We start from the raw sequence: 26,352 nt of genomic DNA on the forward strand, positions 1-26,352 counted from the left end.
TGAACCCTATTTTACAGTCAAAAACATTTGTTAATCTCTTGCAAATAATGAATTGACCTCATATGAAAAGCAAAACAATGGTTTGTCCCCATCACTTTTTGAAAGCAAGTAAAAAATGTTGTGAAAAATAGCTTGCACCTAGAAATATTAACTGACAAATGCTTCTAGAAAGGTTTATTTGCACAATAAGAAAACATGCAATACAATTTAAATATAGAAGAAACTAGTGTGCATTGTCTAAATAGAGTAATTAGCTAAAAATAACAAGCAGCTGATTACTGCATTATATGCATATTATGTTTTTATATTTATAAAGTGTGTATGTATTTTAACATTTCCTCCATAAATTGGAGTAGAATTAAGTGTTTAATGCTCCAATTTTCTAGGGGAGGACCCCAAACACCCTGCTCATAAATTTCAGCATTTCCCATTTCTTTTAATAGTGTTAAAAATCTTCTTGTCTTGTTCTCCTGCATCGTCACGTCTTGTGATCCAAGTGTATCTAATCTGAGCCCTTGTGTCCCAACCACTTTTTAACACAAAGTGACGCCCTTGGCTTTGCAGTGGAAATGGTTAGATGAGGCCACGAACTGTCAGCACATATTCAAATACTTCTCTGGTGTAGTCTGGTAATGTTGGTTTATGTATATTTGACAAATGTATGTCGAGGATTACCTTTGGTATTACATTCAGATATAATCAATCATCAAATGTACATCAATGTAAGTCATATTTACATTGTACAATTGTACTAATTTAAAAATACCAACATAACATAAACATAATAGTGGTTAGACTTTGAGAGGTAACTGCAAGTTAAGTTGGTCACTTTATTGGCAATCAAGATGTGCTAAAGGGAACCCCCAATTGAATTTTCCAGTCAATTAAAAGTAAATGCCACTTTTCGTATGAAGGCAGCATGACCCTGTGACATCAGACGCAGATGAACCAGTACGTGACGAACACGCAAGGGGTGGAACTGAAGCAACCGCGAAGCTAGTACCATGAGCTAGTAGCTAGCATAGCAGAGCCTTGACCAGCAATGTGATCACATCAGAATATAATAGAGAAAATAGAGCTTGTCAGTGTCAGTGGTTATGTTGTTTGCTATATAACTAACGTTACAAATGGTTATGATTGGGTAGAGGAGACACGTTCGTCAACCGGTTTTCAAAATATCAAACCATCATGGATGCAGTTAACGCGTTCAACATGGAGGTAAAGTTTGCTGGTGTTTAATGTTACCTCAGTCCAAAGAGCTAAACTGTAAGGCTAACGTGAACACGAACTAACATCAGTTGGTTTAAGTTAATGCTAGCTAATTGTTTGATAGTTAAGCTTATGCTAATTATATTACACTTCAGCAGTTGTATTTTTTTAAGGAAACGTTAGTTCAGTTGAACAGGGTCGACTAAAACGTAAACATAGCTTGATTGGATTTGTTAGCCGCTAGCTTAAGCTGAGTTCAACGTATACGTTAATATTGCTAGGCCTGCGATTTCAGCGTCTTAACGTTATATCTTTGAGACCGCGATGAACTGTCAGCAGAAATGTTCAGGAAAGCTTCTGCAGCTTTACATCATACTCGTGTAAAAATGGTTACGTGTGCATTAAATGATTGGTTTATACGAATAAAGCTGTCGTTAACCAGCGCTGCTAACTACGTTACTAATGTTGCATGTTTTGAGGAAATTCAATGTCACTTAATCACGTTAATAACGCACCCCAAACCAACATGAGTCGAGCCGAACAAGTGACTTGGTTGTTTATTGTTGCCATCCGAGGACTTTGGACTGTCGTCATGCACGTCACTTTATTTTAACGTGTCTCTCTGTGGTGTTGGGGCATTATGCATTGATTTGTTACAGAGTGGTGTATTTGAAGTGACATATTTGAGTTGGGTGTTATATTAATCGGTGTGCTGCTTTCAAAACGTATAATGACGCTTTTAAAGACAAGCCCAGTGTACGAATCAAGGTATTGAAATTCCGTTCAACCCAAGTTTGACAAGACCGCTGGTCGCTAGTAAATCAACACCAGTGACCATTCACGTGATGCCTATATCTTACACATTCTCGTTGAAGTTGAGTGCCTTATATTTTAGATCAAAGCTACAGTAAAGGTCTCTTCAGGTATACATAAATTTACTCTTCTCAATCACAGATGCCTGAATATGGCTAAAGAGTGTATGTTGTTAATGTTTTACAAAGTAAGTAAAGAACAGATATCATATCTAGTTATACTGTCTGCACAGAAGAGAAATTCCGTAAAAAATATTTGTGAACACCCATGGCTTGTGAGAATGGGAATAATTTGTATTTGCCCCCCCCCCCCTCCCCCATGTTATAGCATACCAGCATTTTTACTTTTTTAAATTAACTGATGTCTTTCTTTTTTTGAAAACCATTCAGTTGTTCTCCATGATTGACATGAAGCCTCCAATATCCCGTGCTAAGATGATGTCTGTAACGAAATCGGCCATCAAAGCTATCAAGGTAAGGTCAATACTGTATCAATTTTATTGTCCTATTAAGGAGTGGGTAATACAAGTGGGGAACTCGTAGAGTTTTTGTCATTATACCCAAATCATTGTGACTTGTGATTTGACCAACTTTTGTAATATACAGTAAATAACAGAATAATGAGAATTTTCCTCATATGTCTTAAATGTTGCTATCTTTCGGCATTCAAAAATCACAAGTTAATTGATTGAAGAATTATCTCAAGGAATATTATACCTGTAAATTATAATTTTCACATGAATTACTTACCTCCAGTAATGTGGATTTCTGGGTGCAAAAGTTTGTACTTTGTACTAGGTAGTAACCATATTTCTGTGGCTGCAACTGACTGAGTTCTGGGTTTACCTCATTGGCTAGGGAATTTTGGAAGATAAGTATATCTATTCATATTTAAGTGAAAAGTGAGTGGAGATTTAACTCTTGGAAGATGCTTTGTAAGTAGTTTGCATACATGTTGGTATTATGTTAGAATGGGTCTCCTCTTTCCAGTCAGCTTAATTGTATCAGGTAAACCTGAACCTGAAACCTGAAACTTCCTGAAAACTATTTTCTCCATTGCATAATGTTAGAATGCAGTTTTATCTAGAGCCCGACCTATATGGGATTTTCAATTCCAATACTGATTTCGATATTTGAAGATTTTAAAATCCGATAGCCAATATTCTTTTGCTCATTAATGTTAGCCTCCTCTCCTGATAAACACGCATTAGCTTTGTGGCTAATTTAGCAACAAGCAGCGTTATCTGCTTTTGTCGATGTTAGAAAATATTTAGAAGTAACAAATTGAAGAAATGAGAGGATGGGGTGGGAAAGCCTGTGCCAACCCGCGGGAGGAGCTTGCGAGGCCGGCCGGCCGCCCGCTCACAGAGCCCTCTGGTCGCACCACTGCTGCAACAATGGCAGAGGAAAACACAGCTTATCTGTCTTTGAATTCTGAGTAATGTTGAAACTTTTTAACTTAAATCAAGAGAAAGCTGTGTGGATCGCTGGTGTGCGTGTCTCATTGAACATTACGTTGCGGGTTTCTATCACTGGGTACTATCTGCAATGGAAAACAGAGCATGGCCAGGGCGAGGCGAGTTGAGCTGATACTGGTAATGGAAAATCACCACAACTCTCTGTTTGTCTTTTTTAATATTCATATATCGTCAGTTATAAACGCCGATGCAGATATATCTGCACCCAATGTAAGCTGGGATTGGCTCCTGCCCCCCCCCCCCCCCCCCCCCCCCCCCCTGCAACCTTGTACACAATATGATGCTTATTTTACTGATTATAGTCATAGTAAATGAGAATTTTTAACATCACACTGTTTCATTGCTTTTCCTGACCTTTATGGTTATATCTTGCATGATTAAAGTGTTATCTAGTGTGTTGTGACTGATGTGAATTTTTGTGTCTTTATTAGCTTTACAAACATGTTGTCCAGATTGTTGAAAAGTTCATCAAGAAGGTATGTACTATAGAGCCTTTTACTGTACATTATGTAAGACATTCATAATTCAGAGTTCAAAGTGCACTTAACAAATACAAGTTGTCATGAGATAATAGGAATATATTGTCTTTTTGTTTTTGTTTCCATTAGTGTAAGCCAGAATTGAAAGTCCCTGGTTTGTATGTGGTCGATTCCATTGTTCGACAGTCACGGCATCAGTTTGGTGTTGACAAGGATGTATTTGGGCCCAGATTCTTGAAGAACTTCACAGATACCTTTCAAAACCTTTACCGGTGTCCAGAGGATGATAAGGTGCTCTATGTTTCTGCTTTTGGTATATAAAATAATCAATGGATGAAAAGAAATATCTCACGGATGGTAATGCTTGTTTTCTTTATCAGAGCAAAATTGTCCGTGTCCTGAACCTATGGCAGAAGAATGGTGTGTTCGACATGGACATCATTCAGCCTCTAATGGATATGGTCAATGGAGCCAATGTGCTTGCCCCTGCACTGGAAGGTAGAGAAATTAATACAATTCTCTTTGGGTAATGTTTGTAACAATCCACTTGGGAGTAAAGAAAGTGAGGTTTTAATTTGTGAACTGTTTGATGAACTGCATGCATCGATATCATGCAAAATGTTGATCTTTTTCTTGTATCTGAACAGTTCTTACTGAACCCCAAACAGAGACAGAGCCTCCTGTCACTAGTACCTCAGTTGTGCCTGCTGTGCCCCAGTTACCCAATCCTGATGCCTTAGCTGCTGTGGCACAGCTGTTTCAGTCTCCCCATGGTCAGGAGGTAAGCAATATATTCATTTGATCTCTTAAGTGTTCCAGCTGTTCTGCATTATGTCAGGTAAAATTTTTTTAAAATTCTGAGTGACTCCACCCTCTCCTCCTCTAGTTGCAGAGGATGCTCCAGAACTTCCAGCAGGCAGATAAGACTCTTGCAGCCACCATCGCAAACAACATACCAAACCCACCCCAGATGCCTGTGTCACGCTCAACCCGTACAGTGCACACACTGAAAAGAAAAGCTCTTTAGCTGAGGTAATAGCATAGCTCATCATCACGTTACGTGCTCTGATCATGTGCAAATTGCTTTTCTCTTTACTTAACTGTGTAATATTTATATTTCTTTAGAAACTCCTGGATCGATTTGACTATGATGATGAACCTGAGGATAAAGAAGGCATTGCCCAGTCACAGTGAGTTTTATTTAAATGTATATATGCTACATTTTGTATGTTTTGTATGAAAGTGCAGGGACATCATCAGTCAAGTTTGACAGCTGAAAGAAAAGACCTTTTTTGCAATCAGTGCAGCTAACATGTAGGAATCACTGATGTTTTCAGTTAGCTGTTAGAAAATATCTGCTCTTACATCCATGTTGATAGTTTGAAATGGAGTTTTGTGTTTTTGTTGCTCTCTGTGGCCTGTAGAAAGAAGCAGGAGTTGACATTACCAAAGTGATTTCAGGATTTAACCCTGGGTTTTCAGTCCTACAATGGTGGTTCACTTCTTTCCGGGGAAATTTGTCATGGTAACTTGAACGGCTAAGGTTATGGTCCAAAGTAGAGGTTAACACAATAAAACAACCACCTGCTAACCAGTCACTCTTGGAAAATGACATCACCATTCGTAGAAGATCCCACAGACTGTTTTACATGTAGGTAATGCGGAGCTAGTCCTACAACAGAGACTGATTAAAGCACTAATCTTATTTTTGAAGTAACAAGAAGTTCTTAAAAGTGAGTTGAGTGACCACTTATTCAGTGCCTGCTGCTTTTATTGTTGAATGTGTGACACACAGCTGGGCTGAAAGAAAAGGGTAACATGCCATAAGAATACATCTAAGCATATTCATATTATACGCCTGTTAACTCGAACACACAGATTGCTATCTTCCTTTGTCTAATATTATAGTTTGCTCTTAGTTTGTAAAATATTACACTCTGCAAATGCTGCAAACATCGCTTCTTATGTGAACGCACTCATGGTTGGATTGGGAAACCCTGGGTTGACTTACCAAGGTGATAAACAGCGTCATGTGCCCGCTTAGCTTGATCGCGATTGTTACGCCAGGCTCACACAGGAGGAGTGCGCGCCGCGGCTTCCGGGGCTATATGTGGCCATTGCAGTCAATGCTTGTGCTCTCACCAGAAGCGTCCCAGAAGCATAGAAAAGGCAGCCAGTCTATTTCTTTTACGGAAGACGCCTCAAGCTGCACAGAGCAGATTGGCTGGGCAGGAAGTCTGACACAGAAATGGCACAGAGAATCCGGTCAATTTCCAAAATAAAATACCTTGTGCAGACTCCCAATCGTATATCAAAAATAAACACATTTAAAACAGACAGAAACAATTTAACTACGTAGCCTTCTTAACCATGATAAAAATCAAGGACAACTTACCAAATCAACTGAATCTAAACAATTCGCACTATTAATTTGTGCTTTAAGTATTTTAGGGGGGTGTGGGTGTGTAATGATGATGTATGTTTTTCTAATGGACCCCGAGTCTGACAATAAAAGTTGAATTGTGCAAAATCAGGCAGGCAAACCGCTCTTAATCTCAAATGCTCCATGTATAAAGTTCAGCCCTGCAGGGAACTGGGGGAAACTGTTCACAGAGAGCTGTGATCGGTAGCAGAAGCACAAAATAACAAACAACAAGTCAACAACGTGATGCACGCTAAACGCACCGCTGCTGAAACGCTTCCAATGTCAGTTGACGCAGGGCTGAGGACGGGTCAAAACCGTCGCACACATGCCGCCTGTGTGAATCCGGGGTTAGAGTTAGTGAAGCCAGATAACAAAAAGATATCCCGGGTATGTTAAGTTGCTTCGTAGTATAGGCCCCTTTCCAGTAATATATTTTACTTGCTGTTCCTTCACTTTGTTGTTTTACTGTCACTGTGCCTACAGTTCTAATTGATTTGGTTTAATTTACTTTCAACGTGTTGTATTTTGTTTGTACTACCCAGACTGACTAGGTGTGTATATTTTTTCATGACAGAGGCATTCCTGAAGATGTGTTTAACCAGTTTCCTGGTCAGATGCCCAACACAGAGAATGTTCATCCACATATGATGGGACAAACTGATGATACAGAGGTATCCAATTATCAATGCATTATATAATAACTCTCAAATATAGCAATTCTCTAGTATAATACCAACATGCTGTCCAAAAGTAGTTTGAAGCAAATGTTTGTGCTCAAGCAAAATACCTTCTTCACACTTTGTCCTAAGAGATGTAAAGCCAAAACAGTATAAATTATGAATTCTTCAAATTCCCATGTTTTGATTAAGAGCAACCATGTGGAGTGGCAAGCTTCAGTTTCAATATACTGTGATCAATGGCCCTGTGATGTCTTGTGGCTGTCTCTTTGTCGTCCTTCAGCACAGTGGAGGAATGAGTCATGGCGAACATCATATGATGCTAGATGGATTCCCTTCCATAAATGAAGCTTACTCACAATCGCAGGTAAATTGTAAAACTTTCAAATCATAGTTTAACCTGATTTGAATGTCTCTGTTGTGAGAGAAATACTACAGTTCAACTGCATTTGCTTTTTAATGTCAGCATTCTTCCAAAAATTAGTTTTTGTCAGTAAAATTAAAGCAAGACAATGCCATGGCTACTTCAGTTGGCAGGGAGGTTTCTGTGTTGTTTTGAATTTGAGACCCATTGTGTAAACTATAAATTTGGAACCCTCTGCTTATTAATTTGGGAAAAATAAAATTTTCTTGTCCTTATTTTCTAATAGGGAAATTCAAGAGAAGACACAACTATGAGGCGGGACCGCAGAAACAGAGGCTATGGCAGGAGATCAAGATCCAGATCTGGTTCCAGGTAAAGCCTGATATATATAGTTCTGCATCAAATCAAGGGCGTAACCTACGCATAGCCCCATAGCCCACGCCATACCCTGTAACCTGACATGCACCTTCCCCAAAATGTAATTACATGTGGCAATGCTGACAGCAAGACCTGTGAGTGGTCAGCTGGGTAACATCGCCAATGCTAAGAAATTATTTGATAAACTGCTTGAGTAGTCAATGCACCCTGAAGTGTAAATTACTAATCAGAAAGTATGGCGCATTTAATACAGCGCTGTGCAGGCCCTGACTCAGCTGCCGCCATGGACTCTCAGAACCCATTTGTCATTTTTACATTTTTACTGTACATTTTCCCATCTTTATTTCTAAGCTAATGAATTCCTCTTAGGAATTGCAATATTTAGTGACACCATGTTCAGCTGGTTCAATCTTTTGTGTTTCAGATCTCCCAGGAGAAGAAGGTCAAGATCTTCGTCCCGCTCAAGAAGGTCTAGGCATCGACGCTCTACTTCTCGCTCCAGAGAATGCCGCTGGAGATCTCGCTCTCATTCTCAGGACAGGAGTGAAAGAGAGAAGGACAGAGAGCGCAGACAGAAAGGTCTTCCCAGCATAAAGAGCCAGACACTCAGTGGTATGTGCTGCAACAGAAACAAACCTGTGAATGATATTACTAAACTTTCAGCAGATAGAATTGCATGCAAGTCACAGTCACAATATCTGCAGGAGCCACTTTGATTTCACAAGTAATTGGGGTTGGGCCGATAGATGATGCCGATAGACGTTGAGCCAGCATCGTGATTGTACAAGTTAGTTGTACAAGATTGTGCAAACAAGTATTATTATTATTATTAGGGATGTGACGAGATCTCGTGAGATTGAATTGTGACAATATTTCTCGTCAGACAAAAAGCTGTCTCGCGAGACTCAGGCAAATTACATTTTTCACGAGCTGTCAAGCCACACACTAATTTTCTGACGTAGTGAAATACAATTGTAGTATAACTGATTGTTTTATAAAATATAGCACAGCAGCAACTTAAGCAAAAGGTTGTATGCTAAGGGCAAGGGTTAAGGATATTTTTTTTTGGTTTATACAATTGGCAATTGGTTGCCAATAGGGTAACCAGAATTGTCATGCCTTCTGATTTCCCAGCAAATCTGGGTAACAATTATCTAGTTTCCTGGGCAACTCTATTTGTTAACCATTTCATGCTTTCCCGTTGCCATGTGAATCTGAGTAGCCATTACAATTGACCCACAAATTCCAAGTCAACTCTATCCATGACAACACCAGTAAAATAGTATTGAGCCTACACACTTAAACAGCAAAGCTAAACAGAACATGAATCAGTTCCATCCTCCAACCAGTTGCTAATCTCATTTTGCTTTTAGTTTGCAGCACTACACTTTGGGTTGGACAACTAGACAAGAAAACTCAGCAGTCTGACGTGATGTCCCTTCTGGAAGAGTTTGGCCAGATTGAGTCCATAAATGTAAGATACTCATAATCCTCTATGATCTTAAGATAATGTTTATCAAGTGTTTCACTATTACCTTTCTCTTTCTCCATGTCCAGATGATTCCTCCAAGGGGTTGTGCTTATATTGTTATGGTTCACAGACAAGATGCCTATACAGCCTTGAACAAACTCAGTAGGGGGTCATACAAAGTCAATCAGAAACCTGTTAAGGTACATAAACTGTTACACAGATTGCTTTTATTTTCAGTTTTATATTGGTTCTATATAACTTCTTTTAATGCTGACTGACTGTTCACTTGATGATTATAACTAATGTCATTCTTGCCTAGATTGCTTGGGCTTTGAACAAAGGTATAAAATCAGCACACAAAAAGTTCTGGGATGTGGAGCGGGGAGTGACTTACATCCCCTGGAGCAAAGTCAAAGTTGAAGAGTTGGAAAGCTATCGTGAAGGGGGTGTACTGGATGGAGAGACACTAAATCCAGGTAAACCCTTAGCTATTCCTTTAACATGGCCAAAATTCACCTGCTGCAGCTATTAAAAACCATTTCACTTATGTTGTCTTTGTATTTTCACTTGTGCACAGAATGGAATAATGCCAAGGACCCCAATAAGCAGGCAGCTGTAAATGGAGCACTGGAATGTGTACCAGCAGATGGAGCCATCACTGCTCACATTCAGGTAATGCTAATACAGTCTTTAAACACCTTTTATGATATTAGAAGTGCTCTCATTTTATTGGTTTAGTGGCCTTGGTGTTGGAGGCTTACTTCACAGGGGAGGATGTATGGAAAAATAATTATTGTAGCATGAGTAGTGGAGCTTATCTGAACCACCCTCTCATCTTCTTTTCAAAAATCAAGTTACTGCAAGGTTAAATTTAAAGGAATTACCTAAATAAACGACTAAACCCTTCAAAATCAAATCAGAGATATTGCGTTATGCTCTTTCTTGGTTAGAAATACTGTTTAAAGACTACAACATTCAGTGAGAAATACTCAATACTCAAATCAAAGGATATACTTGGCCTTTCTAAGGCTTACTTAGCTTTAGAAAAGCTTTTATTAGGACTAGTACCATGGGTCAGGGGAGATACCTTGTCCTAACTGACTGAAAAGCATCCATTTAAATTTTGTACTGAGACGCCCGAAACCTATCTCCATTCAACAGTGAAATCACGGGTACACTATAGATTGGTGCTCAGCCTATTTTAGGCATTTCTGACACTTCTGCTGTGTTATTGGTGAACATTTCACACAACGATACTCACCATCTCAGACAAAAACTAGGTTAAAAATTTATAATTATAAGTAGGGCTGCACGGTGAGTCTAATCGCAATCACAGTGTTGTCATGTGCGATTACATGACTGCAAAAAGTGTGCGATTTAATAAAACAGAAAAAGTTTTGTGTAACGCTCTCTTCTCTTGTGTGCGCTGCAGTCTGCTCATTATCTGTGCCCACACTGGGCTCTCGCATGTGCCCCTAAAAACAGATGAGCCTACGTGCAATGAGAAAAATGATAATAATAGCAATGTAAACAATATAATATAAGCAATGTGAGAGTAACTTTTAAGACAAAAACCTACTGTAACTAACCCCCCCTCCCCACCCCGCCGCTATTAATAGTCGGACATAGTCAGACTTGCCACTGGAGCACCAAGAGAAATGCCGGTGCTCCAGTCACTTTGTGACAGAGACAGAGCAATGTCGTCAGCAGCTGAAGCAGCAAGACAGAACAAAACTGGGAGAAGATAAGGTTTGGGTTTGGCTCGCTGGCCATTTAACGTTCACTGTATCGATGCCTTTTGTTGTTTTCAGAGTCGATGTGCTTGTCAGTCACTTTTCGTCAACCGGCCAATCACAGACTCGATGGGGCTGTACATTAAACACATTTGACGTGCTCCAGCTAATCATTAAATGTTGAACAATATGATTATTGACAAGTTAATACTCAGTATTAACAAATTAGAGATCAATGTAGAACCTTTTGCTTGCACAAGGATTTAATGAATAAAAACAACCCACGGAAATTAAACAGCTGGAACTGGATTTAATATTCAACTAGTGGTAAAAAAGTATACTATTAGGCCTATATGAAATTATAATGTATGTAGCATTTAATATATTATTGTTATACTATTAACTAAACATTATACATATATACTTTATTTAATACACTCATTTACAGTTCCTCCTCCAGGTTGTGGATAGAGGCTCTGCATTAGACAATTGTAGATTTAGCTGGCCTCCTCCGTAGAGCAACACGCTCCCCTTGTTCTGTTTAACATCTGTTTTACTTGTTATAAATATTGTTTAACTTTGTTCAAATTGAGAAATACACATTTCAAAATGTCAGTATTTAGCTGATTCCTTGATAATTAAGCAAGCAGACTCAGTACCATTTGTTCCATTATAATCCACTCGCAAATCGCAATTTTGTTCACAAAAATTGCAATATGACTTTTTCTCCAAATCGTGCAGCCCTAATCTTCAGTTTCATCCATGGTAGAAATGCGTCAGGGTAAGAAAATACTTTGCAAAGTCAAGTCAAACAACACAAATTAACATTTGCATGCAAACTGCATATGCTCTTGAAGAATTTAACTTAGTCGGTCACCCACTGTCTTGGTCAGTACTGATTGCATCTACATAGGGATGGGTGATATGACCAAAAATTTATATCACACTTTTTTTCTTTTCTTTTTTTATGGTGATGTATTACAAAAATAAAAGGGATACTCCATTCAATACATGACTTTACTTCTTCAAAGCGCAAGTCTGACAAAGATAATATTTAAGTTATGTACCAGTCAACCCTACAAAGAACCCATATATTTCAGTACATGGCCCTTTAACAATCACTAACAACCAGGTGTTTCAAAAGGCACCAGCAAGACAATCACAAAACACAAGAATTTGAGGCCACTCCTGTGTATTTTACAGTCGGTGCTCAATACAAAACCCACAGTTCAATTAATCTATTATCTTAACAAAATCATCTTTGGGTTCTCGTGAAGCAAACTAAAATTTCATCTAATAGACAAGCTTATTGATTGTCCGACAAGACCCTCCCATAGTCTGGCCAATGTGCTGATGTTGGCTCCAGGGAATCCCCAGCCTGGAAGCTGGGCAGTTTGATGGTGGGTCCACGGAGTAGAGGATGGAGTAGTAATCTGATTCTGTAGAACGGGTGAACAATAAATAACGGACTAATTGGCTCGTTGCCAGCGGTTGGCAGGCTAATTGATGATCACTCTAAGGACGGACTTGCCCTCTTCCACTGGTGAGTAGATGCACCCGTTTTGGTTTAAAATGCCAGTATAGATATTCCTGTTCCTGATATTGCTGGAGCTGACGTGGACATTCTAGTCTATGCTTGTGATTCTACCAGATTTGCTGCAGCACGTTTCAGAAGCGTCCCAGAAGCAGCTCTCCGCTCTGCTCTGCAGAGAGTACACAAATCTGTGCTGACTCCAAATTGTATATCAACAATAAACACAATTTAAACAGACAAAAAAATCAGGCAGGCTAAACACACACTCCATGTGGTATGAAGCCGTGCAGACAACAGAACAAAACCACGTCGCATGCACAAAGTTATAGAGCCGTGCCTGGTGGAATCAAGGTGTTACACCAGCTAAGATGAAATAGGCTGCTGGTCTTGAGGCCAGCGGCGACAGCTGACTTACTGTCATAAAGGCAAGAAATTTACCTGTTGGCCGGTATTTGTGTTTATGTGTATGTGCAAAATGTGTTTGTGGGCTTGTGAGTCCCATGCATTACAACTAAAGTATAACAGTGGATGACAAATGCTTTAAATGGAATCCACTTAAAACCCATGAGATATCGGTTGAAAAGCCACACAGTGGCACACAAACTGTGTAGAGGTTAGTTATTGGCGTTATATTTAGTTATGATAAAATATAAATTGGATAGACACAGCTAATACCAGATGAATTCATTCTTTTACTTAACCCCACAGAGAAACCTATAATAAACTCTTGAAAATTATCGCCCTACTATGCTTACTAAAATTGTTGGAGCTTTGAGCAGCTCCACTCTAAGCACGTTTGGGAGTTATTGTCATTGTGTAGTCTTGATGTTGACATTGAGCTTCGCACTTGTCATGTGAAAGTTTGTCAAATAGGTTAGACTGGCTGTAATGGTTACAAGTCACAACGTACTGCCCAAGACTTGAAGTGCTTTTAGAAAACCTTCAGAGTCAAGGTGTTTGCAACCAATGTGGGGTATGATAGTATTTTGGAGTTCTGAATTAAACTGTTATATGAAAAGAGAAATTTTCAAGTTTCTGTCTTAAATGAATGTTAGATTATTTACCTTGTAAGAGGGGCTGTCAACTTGTCACTCACTCTTTTTTGCAAAATAAGGGTGGTTTCATAGTCACCAAAAAAGGAGACAACTTGACCACACTTCAGATAAGCTCCTCTGCTGATAGACATTCATTTCAGCAATGCCTAGTCATCCATTTGTCCTTTTTTCTTTGCAAAATATTTGCATCTTCACTCGGTTACCTTGTACTGTGCAGTATAATTTATTCAAATAAAGTGGGAATTACAAAAAACTTTAATTACTGTGGTGTGTGTAGAGGGAAGCATTTCTGTTATCCTTTCTGTTTTCGGTAACTAATTCTGTTATCCAGAATGTCTGGGTTTGACAAAGTTATCTGTTGTCATTAATATATGCGTCAGTGTCTTGGTGAGAACATTTGATGTGTTTTTGGTTGCAATTTGTGTGAACTCTAAACTCGTGAATTTACAAACTGATAGTGAGCTTACAATAATGCAGTTAAAGCAACAAATTAAATGTGAAAAATAGTAATTTTGACAATTCAGGAAATCATCCAATATGAAGTCAAAAGTTTTAATAAAAATTTTGAAACAAAGTCCTTGTGACAACATGCTGAAGAAATGGTAAACAACTAGCTTTATTAAAACACGATCCAGCTGGACTGTCTGAAACCGACCATACTTAGCAGACCTGCTAAACTGCACACCTCAATGTGAAGAAAGGTTGCTCACTTGTCTTGAGGTCGAGAGTATCTGACTGTTGGCTGCTGGTGGGACTTAAAGGCCTGATTGAGAGGAGGAGTGTCCAAGTGGGAGACAAGGTAAGCCGACAGCACTGTTAGCAATCTATGCTAAATGTTGTGCTAAACCCACCAGTTTTAAATGAAAAATGAACAGGAGATATGATTTTTGAATTTGTTTGTGGTTTTTGGCAAGGGGAATATTGCCTGTTCATGAAGGGGTGAATGGCAACTTAAAATCAAGTTACATCTTTCACGCCTGTGTTTTTAAAATAGGTGGATCCAAATAGTATTTGTCAAATTTATATTACATACAGCAGGTTTCAGTAGTCTATTCTTTTCTTAATGCTGGACATGTGCTCTTGCACGTGCCATTCATTGAATTAAGTAGAAAATCCACATTCCTTAACAAAAACATCAAAACTGCTAAAGCCACCCATGCAGTATAGTATACCATTGGATGCTCACTTGATTCCTACAATCTTGTTTTTGATAATTTATTACTGTACTAACCACTTTTTCCATGCCTCTGACTGAATTGTTAGGCTTTGACTATTTCTGTAATGTCTCTATCAAAAGATCAGCAAAAGATATTGACTGTAGTTTAGTAAGTAATTTAGAATATGGACAGGAAATAATTAGAATAGCTAACATAGTTACCTTTTTTCTGAGACATGTATTTGTCTTGTTTATATTCAGGTTTAAACTTGTTCAATAAATTATAGAGGGAATATTAATACTGCCCCTGTTTCTTTGTAAAATGTAGTACTTTGTGTTCTTCACACTGAAGATAAAAGAACACAAAAGAAACCAGTCAGTTTTACTATCAATTGTGAATTTGAAGTTTTTATACAATGATATTTCATGGAAATGAGCTGCCGATGTGGAACTGGATTGGAAATTTGTAATTAGCTCTTGAAATTACATTTAATGAAACAAACCAAATGTTATTGGTATGTTAAGCATAAACTTTGTCTAGAAGCTCTGAAAGATGCATGAGTTGACCCTTTTTCTGACTGCAGTGCCATTGCCAGATGCAAATTAAGGGCAGTTAGCAAGCAGAGATGCGGCTTCCTAATTCTATAACAGTTCCCCAAACCTCATCATGTTTGCTCCTCACAAAGCAGCACGTAGTCTAAAGGACTTGAATTTAAATTATTAGCACTTTGGCTGTGTCCTCTACTTTTAATATGTGGAGTTCTGCACCTGAAGCAAAAGGAAGATGGTTCACCCATATCAGGTCCAAAATGTCTGCAAAAAAATAACATGGCACTTTACACCTGTCGACTGCACACTGTGCCCTCATGTTTACCCATCTGGCCATTTTATGGTCATGGAAGTAGAAGATGAATGAGTAAATATTCATCTCGACAAGGTATGAACAAAACTCTACAAAGTCTGATGCTGATCTGCTGCCCCACCTTCTTCTCCTGTGTTGTACGTCTGTTCTCATTCGGTGTTGTGTGCCTTTTCACATTCTGTGTGGTCTACCTCCCTGTATCATCTCCTGTGTTGTTGCAAAGTATCATAGTGACAGACACAGAGTGTCCCCATAACTATAGCAATTAACTGACTCCTGCCTGTGTGTGCACAGCGCAAGAGGAGAGGGAGAAACAGTGTGCTGCTGCCAGAGAAGCCGCTGACTGATTACTCCGAGCAGCGTGCATTGGAATAAATGAGCCTAAATTATAATAGACTTTTGTATATTTCTCACTTTCCTCTCGATGGTAACACACTAGATTTTTCACTAGTCGCTTTTTAGAAATAAAGTTACTGAGGGACTGTTAAAGACCGAACCACTGTGAGGCATGTGAAGGGGGAGGACTTAAAAACACATTAGACTTGTAGTAAAGAACACGAGCTGTTAACTGTTTGTGTACCAAACACATTGACTACACACTAACGGACAAAAGTGGTTAAATTTAATCGTTTTGATCAAAATTATTTCTAGGGACAATTCAGTAGTCGCTGTATATTGGTAGGGACATCTCCCTACTGTCCCTGTTTAATTCTACACCCTTGGATGGAGAGATGTGACCCTGAGTTTTTTTTCTTGGGAAGTTACCTCTGCAAATAAATGTTTCGTCATCTGCCTCTGTGCTCTGCCTACATTTATCACAGACAAACATTTCCAGGATTACTTGACTACACATATGGATACTCGGATTGTTATGCAAACTGAGACCTTTTTGTCTTCTGTTATATCGCTATGTATAACATTATCCTGTCCAAATCAATTGAGCATAGAAAGAAGTCTAGCTTGGTTTGCCCGGTGACACCAACATTTGCTCAGCCTACATTAATTGACATGCATCATAACACCCACCTTTTACGTAGTACACCATCCATGTGGATGTATAAAAAGACCATGGCAGGATAATTTTGTGCGATGTTCACCCGCGGTATTGTAGTCAAAATTCCACTCCAGCCCCAAAAAACATTTTCCCATAGGCCACACTTATAAAAGAAATTCTGTAAAACACCTCAAACTGCAAACAGGGTCAATTATGAGTCTTTCTATTATGAATTGTCCTTCCATTCATCCATGGAAGTTTTATATTTGTAAAACTTTCCTTGAGCTGAGAAAAGCTATTTTGAAATCTGTAATGTCATCACAATTTAAAGTCTATGTGCTAACCTGGAACTCCTGGGCATGACCAGCATCAGAAACGCTACTGCGCATATTCAGTGGGCTGCACACCCGAAGCTAGAAATGATTTTGCCATATGCACCAGGCGAGCAGTTCTTATAAGACTGAGTAGGCGCCATCTTTGGCTCCGATATCCAGTTCTAATAATATATCCATACATCCAATCCCGCACTCCAACGGCGTCTTGGCACTCATGTAAGCGTAAGGACATGCCGCTGTTCTTTTTGACAATGTCAATGGGTGTCAGCTCTCCAGAAAAGCTGCAGATTCATCACAGTTGCTCACTGAATTGGCACATTCCAGCTACTGTACCTTGACGGACTCTTCTGTTTGGTGTATGGTATGGGTGTCAAATTAATGTGACGTGGCAGGTTTGTGTTGCACTAAAAGGATGGAGTTTCAATGTCGGCCATCTGCTAGTGCAGCAGAGACGAGGAGAGAGGTGGTCAAGGAAGAAAAGATGGAAAGAAAGAGGCAGAAGAAATGATGCAGTTGAATTAAACCGTTCAGGTGAAGTCTGCTAAACGCAGCTTGGACACCTATTTTTTTTCTTTTTTTTTTTTTTGCACCATACTCAAAGAAGCTTAAAAAGAACAAGCACAGCATGAATCTTTTCCCATATTCCATATTTTCATTTCAGAATTAATTAGGATATTCTATTTACATGTTAAAATTGTTAATTATTTCCTCTCTGAAGTATTCCCTTGGACCCCCGCAGTGATTCAGATCTTTTCACAGTTCGCTTTGGTTCTTTACACTGCAAGGCCAAGTGGATGATCTCTAATCTTGCAAACAGTCCACACCTTCTTACGTTGCCTAGTGTCATGACAGATGACAGAACATCACTTGGTGATGTCAAAGCCCGTTTTTATGAAATTACATATGTAATTTCCTATGCACATTAAGGACATAGAATGTAAAACGATAGGAATAAAGACTGTTCCACACTTCATAGTTATCGTTGCTTTTAACATAACGTGAGTTGTGTTTCAGCAATGGCAATGGTCCACTTGTAAATGTTTGTATATATTTTTCAATTAAAACTTGTTTATGAAAAACATAGTTAATTAACCCCTTAACGCAGACTGTCACAAATTCGCATCACACCTCTTCCTTTCACACTGCAGCTGAGATAGCGTATGTATTCCCCCAATGCCTGTTTGCGCATATTCAATACGTACCTGGGAACCTTTTGCAAGCACTGCTTTCTCGTTTTGCATCATACAATTTTTTTAATTATTTTTTATTGTAAATAAATTCAGGCATTTATACTTGTGATTTTGCTACCAAACTGCTGTTCTCTTATGATGTATAATTGTAAAACCAACCCATGTTTCATATCACTCATCACTTAAGGTTTGTGCTTAATTTAAATATGTTTAAAACTATTTTAAATCATAGGAATTACACATTAGGGTCCTGTTAGATGTAGGTCTTAAATGTTTTTTCTTTTTAACATCCTTGAGCCTGTGCTTTGAATAGAAATAAAGTATTTGTGAATCTGAGCAAGAGACAGGAGAAGTAGTGAGAGATTTTAGTGTGATGGCGGCATGTTCTAAAACCTCTATTTTTTTCCTTGAATTTCATTTTTTTTTCTGCATGAAAAAGCTCCATGTTCTACATGTTGTAGATGTCACAGATCTGACTCTTATCCCTCTGCAGCATTCCCACATGCACTGAATAAGCTCAGGTAACTCGGTCATTAACAGGGCTTATAATGTAAAATCTGAACAGTCTGAAAGTGACATTTCAAGGAAAGGGGAATTCTTCAATTACATCATGTTGTACAGCAGTGGTCTAGATCCGTGTGTGTGTGTGTGTGTGTGTGTGGAGAACATCAGAATCACATGAGGCCTCACGAAGGTGAGTGTTACATAAATGATCTTTGGATATTGGGATTCCCACTCAAGGATCACACTGCTTCCATGGTTGGAAGGTAATGAAAGGCGCATTCATAATAAAATGGACTTCTCATGAATAATCTAAGATATTAAGGCCTGTTTATTGTGGAGCTGCCTCATTACCATCTTTTCACATGTCTTATAAGTAGTGGGTATAAATAAAGAACAAAGGAATTATATTGACGAGAGTCAAAGTACTGAGATGATGCCGGTCAGGGATATGAGTCTTGATCCAAGATCCAGTGCCCAGCTGCCTGGCACATGGGGTTTCCTCAGTGGAATTAACCTGAAGGAAAAATGGAGCAGCAGATATCCTGTATTTTCTGCTGATGGAGTGAAACACCAGGGTAAGAGCAGACCCCTCTGTTGCTATCCCCGGATTACTGATTGCATCAAGGCTGTTTGAAGTATGAACTGCTTTTTTCTTCTTTTTAATTGTATTGTAGCTTAGTAGTTGCTAAACAGCATGAAATATTCTGCACGGATAAAACAAATGATAGGTTCTTTATAATCTGTTGTTATGTTACCTCCCACTCATTGCTGCAGTTAGTTAATTATGAGATATTGTATATATGTACACGTATACAATGAGATAAAAATATATAATTTATTTATGTACACACACTTGTATACCTCCAGAATTGGTCATTTATTGCAAAAAGAAACGAACTATAGTTAGAAAAATTAAGACAAAATTTTTAAAAAATGTCAAAAGTACCCCCTCCTGCAGTGCTGCCTCCGTTCAAATGGGATTCAGCTATGTGCAAATGGTAAACTTAAAGGCGCTATGTTAGGATTTGAAAATGTCTAACTCTGGTGCCCCCCACTGGCAGTATCAGAAATGTACAGTACCACTCAGCACCAATTAGGCATTTCATCAAAGATGGACAAATTATGAAAATGAAAACTTGTTGATTGAGCATCTCTATATTCTGGAGTGATGTTAACAGTCAAATAAGTAGTGAGCTTCAGCCTTTATCAGCAATGCCTAACGGTGTTTCGTCAGGCTTTTTATTGTTGCATTCACAAGAAAACCCAGTAATATGGCAAACTAGTTGACTTTCAGGCCTGAATTTTGCTCCTGGTGAATTTCAGAATCAATTGCCTTTATCTGCAGTTCTTCTGATGGCCACTAGATGGTGTTTTCAGGAAAAACCATTATTGAAATAACTGGGAAATCCCCAAATTCTCTTAGATAATAGTAGATGATTTTTTTCCTATTGTTATTTCCTTGCACTTGTGAAACATTTACTCTCAGATTTCTGCTCTGCTTTTGGATTTTTTTGTGCAAAAACCCTGTCAAAACAATAGAATGTCATGTAGTGTTGACCAATGAAATGATCCCTGCCTCGTTGCGGGCCCGTTGGCTTTACTCTTTTGAGCATCCCATATGGGTGTTTACTGTTTAACTGAGTTCATCCACTCCCATTCATTACGGCTCTATTAGATACTTCCCTTGCTTTCTTTATAACTTTTGAAATAAAATTAATGTTATATATATACCCGTGCCCATACTTTTACATTATAATAGCTACACAGTATGTAATCGTAGCCGTATAGCGCACTGGCCTCCCATCAGGGGCTGGAGTGGATGAACCCATTTAAAGAGTAAAGCAAACATGCCCGCAACAAGGCAGAGATAACTTTATTGGCCAACACTACAACTGGAATTCTATTGGTTGGGGGATTTTGATTCTTACACAAAAAAATCTGAGAGCAGATGTTTCACAAGTGCATAGAAACAGCCTGAGAGCGAGGAGAAGAGCCAAAGCACAGGAAATCAATCATTCAAGTTCAAGCACACAGTTTGAGCAGATGCAGTGCAAATCTAAGCACAAGCAGGGGCTGTTTGGGTGCGAGGGCAGGGTTTTGAGGGAAAACTTTACAAAAACTAAACGTTAAATCAAAATGTCATGCTCTCAAATTGAAAGACCACACTCTTAAATAAAGATAAGAAGAAGAAGAAAATAATCCCATAAAAGTAAGCTTATTAGATGTATGTGCCTACTTCACTCTTTTCACATATCTTGTGATGTGGGACAAAGGACTACATTTCCACTGTGTATTCTTTATGGCACCCTCTTTAAAATTAGTATGAAAGCACACATTTTTGTTTGTAGAAAAATCAATCAAAAAAATGTTTGTTTTATTATAATACCAGTGGAGGATGCCAGGAGTGCCTTTAAATTCTGTTACAGTCCTATTTTTGTTTGTGTTTTTTTACCTCTTAAATTATTGGAATTTATACTTCATTAAATTCAAATATACCCTTTCAATTTGCAGGGTAGGATATTTGTTTGATGTGTGTACATGTATGACAGGCTGTAGACATACCTCCTCGCAGAGAACAGGCCTGATTGGCTGTCAAAATTCAGGTGCAATAATATTTCAAAATGGCTTAATATAGATCTCTGAAACTGTCCAAGAATCTATTATAAGCCAACTGACTAACTTGTATATCATAACTACAGTATAACCTTTGTCTGTTAACTTATTATTATACCATGCATCTGTCTGATGCTGTTTCATATACCCATAAACTATTCGTATGTTTTAAACTTGATTATTTTTCATAAAGTCATTCGTAAATCAGTGAGTGCATTGCTTCATGCTTTATCAATTAATATCAATTATTATTAATTATTATTTACAAGCGCACTATTAAGTTCTATATATTTGAAGTTGTGTCAGTATAAATATACAAGTACAACTGTGTCATTGCTAAAAGGAAGTAATAAGTATGCTTGTGCAATGTAGCTTGTATATGGCGGTTCAGTGATCAGTGGTTCAGCCCTTGACCTCTGTCATAGAGCCATAGCTTTTGTCCATTGTTGGTTAGCAGGATATCTCAAAATATGTAAACACATTTCTATTGAAGTTTGTTGGCAATCAGTCTTAGATGAAATGATTGTGTGTTTGTTTTCCTTTCCTAGTGTGAACTCTGTACCCTCTCAGGCACTTAAACGTTTCCTTGCTCAGTTCTCCTCCTTTACCTTGACCTTAAAGCCAAGCCACTGTGTTCGCTGTAACTCTAAAACTAATGGAGAATTGTCGAATCCTAACGGTATGCTTGTAGGGACAATACATTTAAATGAACATTTTGGTTATTTGGTAGCATTGTAAGTAATAAGTGAATTGTTCAGCATTGTTAGGGTGGGGATTTGCACTCTCTGAATGCCTTTTAGGTTTAATATTTTACCTCAGGTGTTGATCTCCCTCAGCAATCACCAAGAACTCTCAACTTTCCTGTTACAATTAGCCTCTGTAATGGAAGTTATCCTCCCATGTACAGTCACTGTTCTTCGAAGTTAATTTGTTAATGCATATTTACTGTGTGTTAAAATATTTATATTATATAAATACAAATCAATGGTATTTGATACTGTGATGAAAGAAAAGTAAACCAATTTTAAACACAACTGAAACTGCAATCCCACTTTGCCCATCGTGGTTATGCCCTTTGTCTTCCATACACGCTTCTACGCTGTAAAAAGAGTCTGTGGGTATTTTTTCCAAGAAAGAGAACGACAATGAACTGCATACCTTATTTAAAAAAGAAAAAAAGAAGCTATTCTGTGCCTGGTGATGTTGGGTCAAAAACTGCAGTCAAGTATGCAAGTGGTAAGTGACAAAAATGTAGCCCATTTCTTGGGAGAGGAATTGAAGACTGTACATATGTCTAGATCCTGATCTTCTTGTCTTTCACCAAAAATACAGAATTATTTCAGCGTGGACCTCCTTCATACTAAATTGAATGTACAATTTAGTGTGGTCTGAGCAAACATACTTGGCACTTAAGGTTCCTCTTCTTTTTTATTCTGAATGTGGGTGACAGTATTTCAATAGTAATTAAGGACTGATGAAAACTAAGTTTTCAATATTCTGGCAAAGTATTACATTATTATTACTTACAATATTACGGGATTCGGCTCATCCAGCAACCTAAAAATGTGTCATTGTTATGTCACACTGTTGTATATACAAGGTAAACATCCACATATCAAAGTATGTCCTTAATTAGGCTGAGCTCAATTTGAGATTTTGTCCATGTTCCATTTCCAAGTATAAGTAAGTAAGTATGTATTGGTACCTCATCTCAGATTCTTGCAGGTTAAGAGTGTGTGGCTCCATGCTTTTGTGTTGTTGGTCTGTGGACTTCCTTTACCATACACTTGTGTACCTTTTTACAATGCTTGACTTGACAGGTGCCCTTTTTTTCAAATGGTTTACATATATAATATTGTCTTCTGATGACTACTGAAATTTTTTTTTCCTTTATCAAATGTGACGCAGCAATTAAATACAAATGGGATGCAACCAAAAGCTGTTTCATACTGTTAGATTCAGTTTCACCTTTCAATTAACTGCTTCCAGAAGGCTTTCTTGCTCGTTTTACTTTAATCCCTATAAGGATGCCATTGTGTTTCTTTGTCTTCCAGGTGCCACTAGAACAGGCAACACCCATCAGAAGTCCACCTGCTTTTCCTGGCCCAATCATGCTGTCTCCTACGTCCATGCCTCCCGGAGGAGTGCCTTTCATCCCCACAGAGTTTGACCCTACAAAGTTGGCACCAGGTATAACATTCATATAGAAAATATTGTGTATTTTTCACCCATCATATGAAGATGAAATGTTCTCCTTGGACTCGATACTCTGAACAGATCTATACTACAATTTAGTCACTGTTACTGTAGTATCTGGTCTGTCTTTCCCACTGGGAAACAATAAAACCTTCTTATATTCTTTTGCAGCAGGAAGTGTAACACCTTTGGAGGATTCCAAGGATTCTAAAGGAGATAAAGGCACACCATCAGATGCTGGTACCAACAACCAGCTGGGGTCTCCTGCACCACCGGTGATGAATCTGCCAGGCCCAGGAGTCATGCAGGGTCCCAGACCAGGTATGCCACCTCTGCAGCCTCCTCCAGGCATGACAAATCCTCATCTACCTCCATTCCTCTCGCCTCCAAACATGGCTCACATGCCCCCTCAAATGATGCCTGGAGGACCCATGTTTCCACCAGATAGGTTCAGAATGCCTATGTCCTTTCCACCTCGTGGCCCTCCTTTCCATCGACATCCTTCTATGGGACCAGAGGGCATGGATGAGCGAGAAGGGAGGCATTTCCAAAATGGGAGGCCGGGGTTTGGGTGTCCACCCTTCCATAGAGGGAGGTGGTAGATGTTGGCTGAATAATGAACCTGAGGGGAGAGGATGCTGAACCACTGTGACAGATACTAATAAATATCAGGACATCTGGTTCAACAAGGACTGCTGTGAACAATTGGGGGTGCAAAAACTTGTGTTGAGACTTTATTTTACAAAACCAGGACCTTTTTCTTATTGTCAAGCAAAAACAAGACACAGTGTTCTAAATGTGGTCCATGCTCCTTCAAGTTCAAGAAACTGCTGTAAATACTGTATGTGCTTGTGTCTGTTTGCCAGCTTTTTGTATATTTGAAGTTGTGTAGTTTATGCTTAAGTCTGTAAACTTGTTAGTTGAAGGTAAAAAAAAAAGGCAAAGTCTGTATTTTTGAGCTTATTCCCTTATCAGAGTTTTTGTGTATGAATGAAGACTGTAAAAATCTATAAGTCATACCTTTTTTGGTATTTTGTTTTTAGTAAATGCCTTTGTACCACACTGGTGTTTAATTCTTCACCAGAGACGTTGGGATTTCATTTGAGGCAGAAGAGGATTTCATGTTCTGCCAGTAGAGGGTAGAGTCAACCCCGTTACCATGGCCAACCTCTGTTGTACATTAGGGTCACACCTTGTAGGATCATGTGGAGTGAAAATTAAAAAAAATGTACTACCATTTGATCAGGTGTTTTTATTTGTGTTGATCAAACTGACACTTTTAAACTTTTTATGTGATGTTTTATAAGAAAATTGATTAATTGATAAATAGTTCAGTATGTGAGGTAATTATGAGTTTTAAACATCAATTAGCAGAAATAAAACAGAAATAGTTGTCTATAATTTACCCACCTATCCATGCTCATGATTTCATGGGTTTTAGTTATGGGATCTTGAGAGGGCTATATTTGTCGTAGCTGCCTATCCCATTATTCTTTTTTGTTTTTGATTGTTTAAATCGAAGTCAGTGAAGACTTAAGTCTCCATCACATTTCTTGACGCATTTAATTAAAGACATTAATGAAAAAGAATATGTGTGTATGGGGATGGGATGCACAGACTGACTGCACCAATAAGCATTAAAATAAAGCGTTAGGGTGAATAAAAATAGACTCTTTCTCTGTGTTTGCTCATGATTATAAACTCAAACACATTATTATAAAACTATCAGCTACTACTGTGCATTTCACTCAGTCATTGAATGCAGATTCGAGGTGTGCGACAGCTGATTGGCTCTGAGAATAAATAAGTGACATTCTCATGATCCACTTGCACGCCGTCTCTAAGGTAGGTGGGTTCCGCCCCTCTGAGCGGTGTGGAAACAACACGCATGGTCCGTGGACAGACAGACCTTGGAGAGGCGGCAGGAGTCAGAGACACGGATGTGCAGCACCGGCGTGTGAAACATGAAGATTTCAATGTCAGGACGGAAACGGCTAGAGCCCGACGGTGGCGGTGACAGGTATGTAAGGAGACCCTGCTGCCCTAATCATGATAAGGATAATATGTTTGATGTCCGATTGTGATTCCGCGTGGTCCTAGCGCCGTCTACATGCATGACCGCGTCACTCAATCATACAAGTTGATCAGAGGTGACAGAGGCTGCCGCACTGAGGCGCTCGGTGCGGTCCAGCGGATAAGGCCGACAAGCTGTGTTTCTTGTGCACGGAGTGCCGCGCATTTGTTGTCGATTCAGACATCAGTGATTTGGGGGGTAAAAACACCATGTAGCCCGAATGATGGTGGACATGTACAGCAGGGTTAACGTGCATGTCCAGACATTACAGTTTCCATCCCAGTACACGAATGCGCATCCTGCACAGCAGCTCCACTTGAAAAATATCGCTTCCCCACAGCAGTATGATGTTATTTTAACAAGACACGCAGAAAAACAGGCTCGATAATGCCTTGGGGATGCTTTAACGTCTCTGTGGTCCTTTACTGTTGGGAAAGGAGAAGCCACGTAGGGTCTCAGTGCGGTAAATTGTTGCATGCAGCAGTCATTTAAATCGGATTCGTTGCATCTCGAATTCCTTGTAGTAGGCTACAGATCCAGCGCTGCTGTTGTATGTACACCTTGCTTTAGTAAACAGATCATGTGCAGGTGACTCAACGGAAAGGCGATAGCTCATTTGTGCAGCTGCTTTACTCCAATGCCCTTATGGTGACAAGTTAATTGCAGCAGCGTCACTGCTATGATGTTACCTAGTCTATTGCTGAAAGTGGTGTCTTCCTGTCATATTAGGCTACAGTGTGGCATCCTAAACTGGTAGATGCACAGGTGACAAAGCTGATGAGAATGTATAGCCTATTACTGTAGCTGGTAAAG

General features: G+C 38.9%; 1 protein-coding gene across 1 annotated transcript; it reads left to right on the forward strand.

The window, feature by feature from the left end:
- The first annotated feature begins 963 nt into the window (after positions 1-963).
- LOC119884838 (SR-related and CTD-associated factor 4-like) lies at positions 964-24,705 on the forward strand. The gene is given in 19 exon segments (XM_038695138.1): positions 964-1,218; positions 2,412-2,495; positions 3,931-3,975; positions 4,108-4,269; positions 4,359-4,476; positions 4,626-4,759; positions 4,865-4,961; positions 4,964-5,010; positions 5,104-5,168; positions 6,978-7,074; positions 7,364-7,447; positions 7,731-7,816; positions 8,247-8,434; positions 9,196-9,296; positions 9,380-9,493; positions 9,613-9,769; positions 9,871-9,965; positions 23,324-23,459; positions 23,637-24,705. Coding segments are annotated over 19 exon segments (2,271 nt in total). The 5' UTR covers positions 964-1,188; the 3' UTR covers positions 24,068-24,705.
- The last annotated feature ends 1,647 nt before the right edge of the window (positions 24,706-26,352 follow it).

Source organism: Micropterus salmoides, unplaced genomic scaffold (genome assembly GCF_014851395.1).
Source record: "Micropterus salmoides isolate LMB-PRFRI ecotype aquatic unplaced genomic scaffold, ASM1485139v1 Ms_hic_scaffold_371, whole genome shotgun sequence".
NCBI classification, from domain to species: domain Eukaryota; kingdom Metazoa; phylum Chordata; class Actinopteri; order Centrarchiformes; family Centrarchidae; genus Micropterus; species Micropterus salmoides.